This window comes from Bison bison, unplaced genomic scaffold (genome assembly GCF_000754665.1).
Source record: "Bison bison bison isolate TAMUID 2011002044 unplaced genomic scaffold, Bison_UMD1.0 scf7180017845671, whole genome shotgun sequence".
Taxonomy (NCBI): Eukaryota; Metazoa; Chordata; class Mammalia; order Artiodactyla; family Bovidae; genus Bison; species Bison bison.
This window is the reverse complement of record NW_011476244.1, coordinates 65,591-69,005: the sequence shown is the minus strand read 5'-3', so window position 1 is coordinate 69,005 and position 3,415 is coordinate 65,591. Positions and strand designations below refer to the sequence as shown.

At 55.3% G+C, this 3,415-nt stretch overlaps 1 protein-coding gene across 1 annotated transcript in view; it reads left to right on the top strand.

Moving 5' to 3' along the window:
* The window catches only part of UFD1L (ubiquitin fusion degradation 1 like (yeast)), a 12,023-nt gene extending 9,697 nt beyond the window's left edge, over positions 1–2,326 (top strand). Inside the window, exon 11 of the mRNA XM_010836429.1 lies at positions 1,424–2,326. Coding sequence (XP_010834731.1) covers positions 1,424–1,498 — 75 coding nt within the window. The 3' untranslated portion in view covers positions 1,499–2,326. The remainder of the gene's footprint in view (positions 1–1,423) is intronic.
* Positions 2,327–3,415: the final 1,089 nt, after the last annotated feature.

Below are 3,415 nucleotides of genomic sequence, written 5' to 3'. Positions count from 1 at the left end.
ACTCCCCCAGAGTGAAGACTGCAGTTAGAAAGCTTCCCTTGCCAGCACCCCAGTCCTGGGAGCTCAAAGACACCAAAGGGCAGGGAGCACCAGGGAAATGACTTCCCCAGATGGGCCATCCAGGCGTCCAGCGCAGCGAGTGGAAACAGCTCCCGGCTGGGGCAGAGGGAAGACCCTAAAGCTTCCAGGAGGTGGAGATTCTGCCGTGGGTCAGGAACAGCGGCATCTTAGCTGGATATAAGCCAGGACACGGTGGAGCAGGGTCCTTAGACTTCTGTGCCTGGTTCCTGCAAATTCCTGTGTCGAAGCCCTCACCCCCAAGCCTGAGTGTGATTGTGTTTGAAGGCACAGCCTTTCCAGAGGTGAGGTGGGACGAGGCTCTAGGTGGGCCCTGTCCCACGCCAAGGAGATGCGGACACCCCAGGGAAAGGCCTGAAGGAGATGTTCTCAGTTGTTTAAGAGCTCCCTAAAAGGCCGCCTCTGTGCCCTCTCAGGAGGCTACTGTGACACACCACTGAAACGAGGGACTGGAGTAGAAACGAGAAAGCCTGCCACCCTGGAAGCAGGGCCTGTGCAGGCGGGGGCAGCCCCGAGCGCCCGGGAGACAGGCTCCTCAAGCAGTGCAGTTGGAGGGGCCCTCCTGCGGCCGATCGCAGGTGGTGTCGACCGCAGGATGGATGGAAGCCCTGCAGGAAAGGAACACTGCTTGGCTTGGCCTCGGCGTGCCGTTGCGTGGTCGCCACCACGAGAACCCTGCACGGGCCCCCAAGAAACACCAGCTGCCCCAGGTGGTGGTCAGTGTTGGCTGGGATCCCGGGTCCTCTTCAGCGGCAGTGTCTCCCCAACTAGCGGCAGAGCTCGTGAACAGTTATTTGCTGTTTTCAGAGCTTCTGGAAAACAAGCAGTCTTTCTGCTGGGAGGAGAATAGCTTGGTAGACTGAGGGCTGCCCAGTCACCATTCTGCTGAGTGCACCCGTCTGCCGAGGAGCTGAGCCTCTAGGGGAAGTCAAAGCTGTGTGCAGAGACGCTGAACTGCTCACCAAGGCAGCTTCAGTGCTGCAGAGCTGGAAATAACAGCGACCCGGGCTGGAATTGGTGTGAGGAGAGACGCGTGGCCTGAGATGGGACAGTTGCCCGTGAGGCACACAGCAGGGACTGGAAGTGTGCTTTGGGGTGGCTTTTCTTCTAGGAGGTACATCTTGCATTTTCTACATTGAACGGGGGATGCCTTTGCAAAACAGTGTATATTCAAGCTGAGAGAAAGGCTGTGGCAGTAGCTATTCTGGTTTTGTTTTCAGTTCAGCAGGTGATAATTTACATTTGTAGGAATAAAGTGGGAGTAAGGAAGAAGGTGGGATGGTACCCGAGTCAACAGAACAAAGCATTTCCAGGAGTTTCTGAAAATAGTGTTTTCTCTTTTCAGGATGAAGCCGGAGGCAGATTCGTTGCTTTCTCTGGAGAAGGACAGTCGTTGCGTAAAAAGGGAAGAAAGCCATAAGCTGGGACTGTTGACTGATTGGAAAATAAAATAATTGCAACATGCTGGCTTTTAGTTACTGGCTCTGAGGGGATGCTCCGTCACCTTGGGTTTGCTTAGAGTCACCTGGAAGAGGGCAGCGGGACAGCGGCTGTGTGCTGGGTTTGGGGGAGAGAAGGCCTCTGGGGCCCCTTGGGGGCCTCTGCTCATGCGCACACCCTCTGCTCAGCTGACTGGGGTGCCCTAACTCCTGCTGAGGGCAGTGAAGGGGCGGGACTGCTCTACGCTGTGCTCCTTTGTTTTTTTGTTTTTTTCCATTTATCCTTTTCCCAGGTCATACTTAGCTGTTGCCTTTGGGCTGGGAAAAAAGCAGTTTAAATAAATAGTGATCATCCCATTACGCTGGCTGCAGTTTAAGTATATGAGGAAGGGTGTTTGTTTTTATTTTACATGTTGATTTTTTTTTCTCCTAAAAAGCCATGCCTCAGAAGGAAAACCTGATTTAGAACCATTTCTCCTTTTACTTTGATTTAATTTGGAAATAACTGGTTCTTTAGTCTGCTTTGTAAAAACAGCTTCGTGGTGAAGCACAGATGTAACTGTTAGAATGAATGAAAGCTGAAGATATGTTCTTCTCCCTACCCCCCACTCCCAGTTTTAAATGTATTAAATTTTCCAAAGTTCTGCTAGCCTTTTTTTTTTGTTTTACTAGTATTAATTTAGTTTCAGGTCTCCACTTTATATAATAAGAGCTCTTTTGACATGTTGATTATTTTAATCTCTTGTTCCTTGAAAATAATTTTCAATTATGAATTTAAAATAAAAAACAGGCAGTGACCAAAACCTGAATTGCCTCTAAGCGTCTGATTAGGTACCAGCATGGGGCTGACACCTGCTGCAAAGTGGGTCTGCACGGAGGAGAGACCTCCTCTGGGGGCTTCTCTGGCCCTGGGCCCAGCAGGGGCTCCCCTTGCCTCTGCTCCAGGCAAAGAGGCCCATCTCTGGACAGGCTTCCCTCAACACTCAGGAGACCGTCCCCCGCGGGAGAGTGGCCCCAGGGTTCACCCACGAGTCCTCAGAGAAGGAGCATTAAGAGTTCATCGTGATAATCAGGGTTGGGCCCTGTGACCCAAACCCACACCCAGGCAACGCAAATGGTTTCGGAAGTCTTGAGCAGGCTGTGACCTGCCGGACCCTCCAGGGGTCTCGGCTCGCTGGCAGATGTAGACGCCCTCTTTGGTGGGCAGCTTGGCCTGTGAACCACCACGGCAAGGACGCCTTGATGAAACTGCAGCTCTCGGCCCTGACCCAGACTCACCCAGCGGGTAACTGGCGGTGGCTAGGCTAGGAGGACCTAGCTGGCTAGGAGCTGAAGGACCACAGCGGGGGCGTCGCAGGGCAGTCCTGAGGCGCCATCAGCCTCCTTGCCGTCGCCGTCACTGCCTCGTGCGCGTCCTTCATGGACGAGCCTTGTCCCCGCCTCAGCACAGCCTCACCCGTAACGCCGCCTCCGGACGCCCACCCGCAGGACCTGCTGGCTCCCCAGGCCGCACGGCCTCCGCCCCGCTTCCTGCCTGGACGCCCTCGGGAGTCACCCTGCCCTCGAAGGGACACGGGAGGGACAGCCGCAGCCGCAGGCTTGACCGCACGGCACTGGTTCCCGGGTGCGCTGATCCATTTCAGTGACGGGATCTCCGAGGTGACGAAAAGAAGGCTGCGGGAAGACACTGCCCCGCCCACACCGGCCTCGGTCCCGCCCACCTCGAGTTTCGGTCCCCGCCCCCAGCTGTTATTGGCTACCAACCCGGATGTCCCGTTCACTGGCGCATCTCAAGGAGGTGGGCGAGGAGCTTCTGGCAAAATCTCGCCGCTCATTGGTCCCTCTGCCCGTCAGTCATGCGGCGCGGGCCTCAGGAGGTGGGTCCGGCGGTTCCTGAA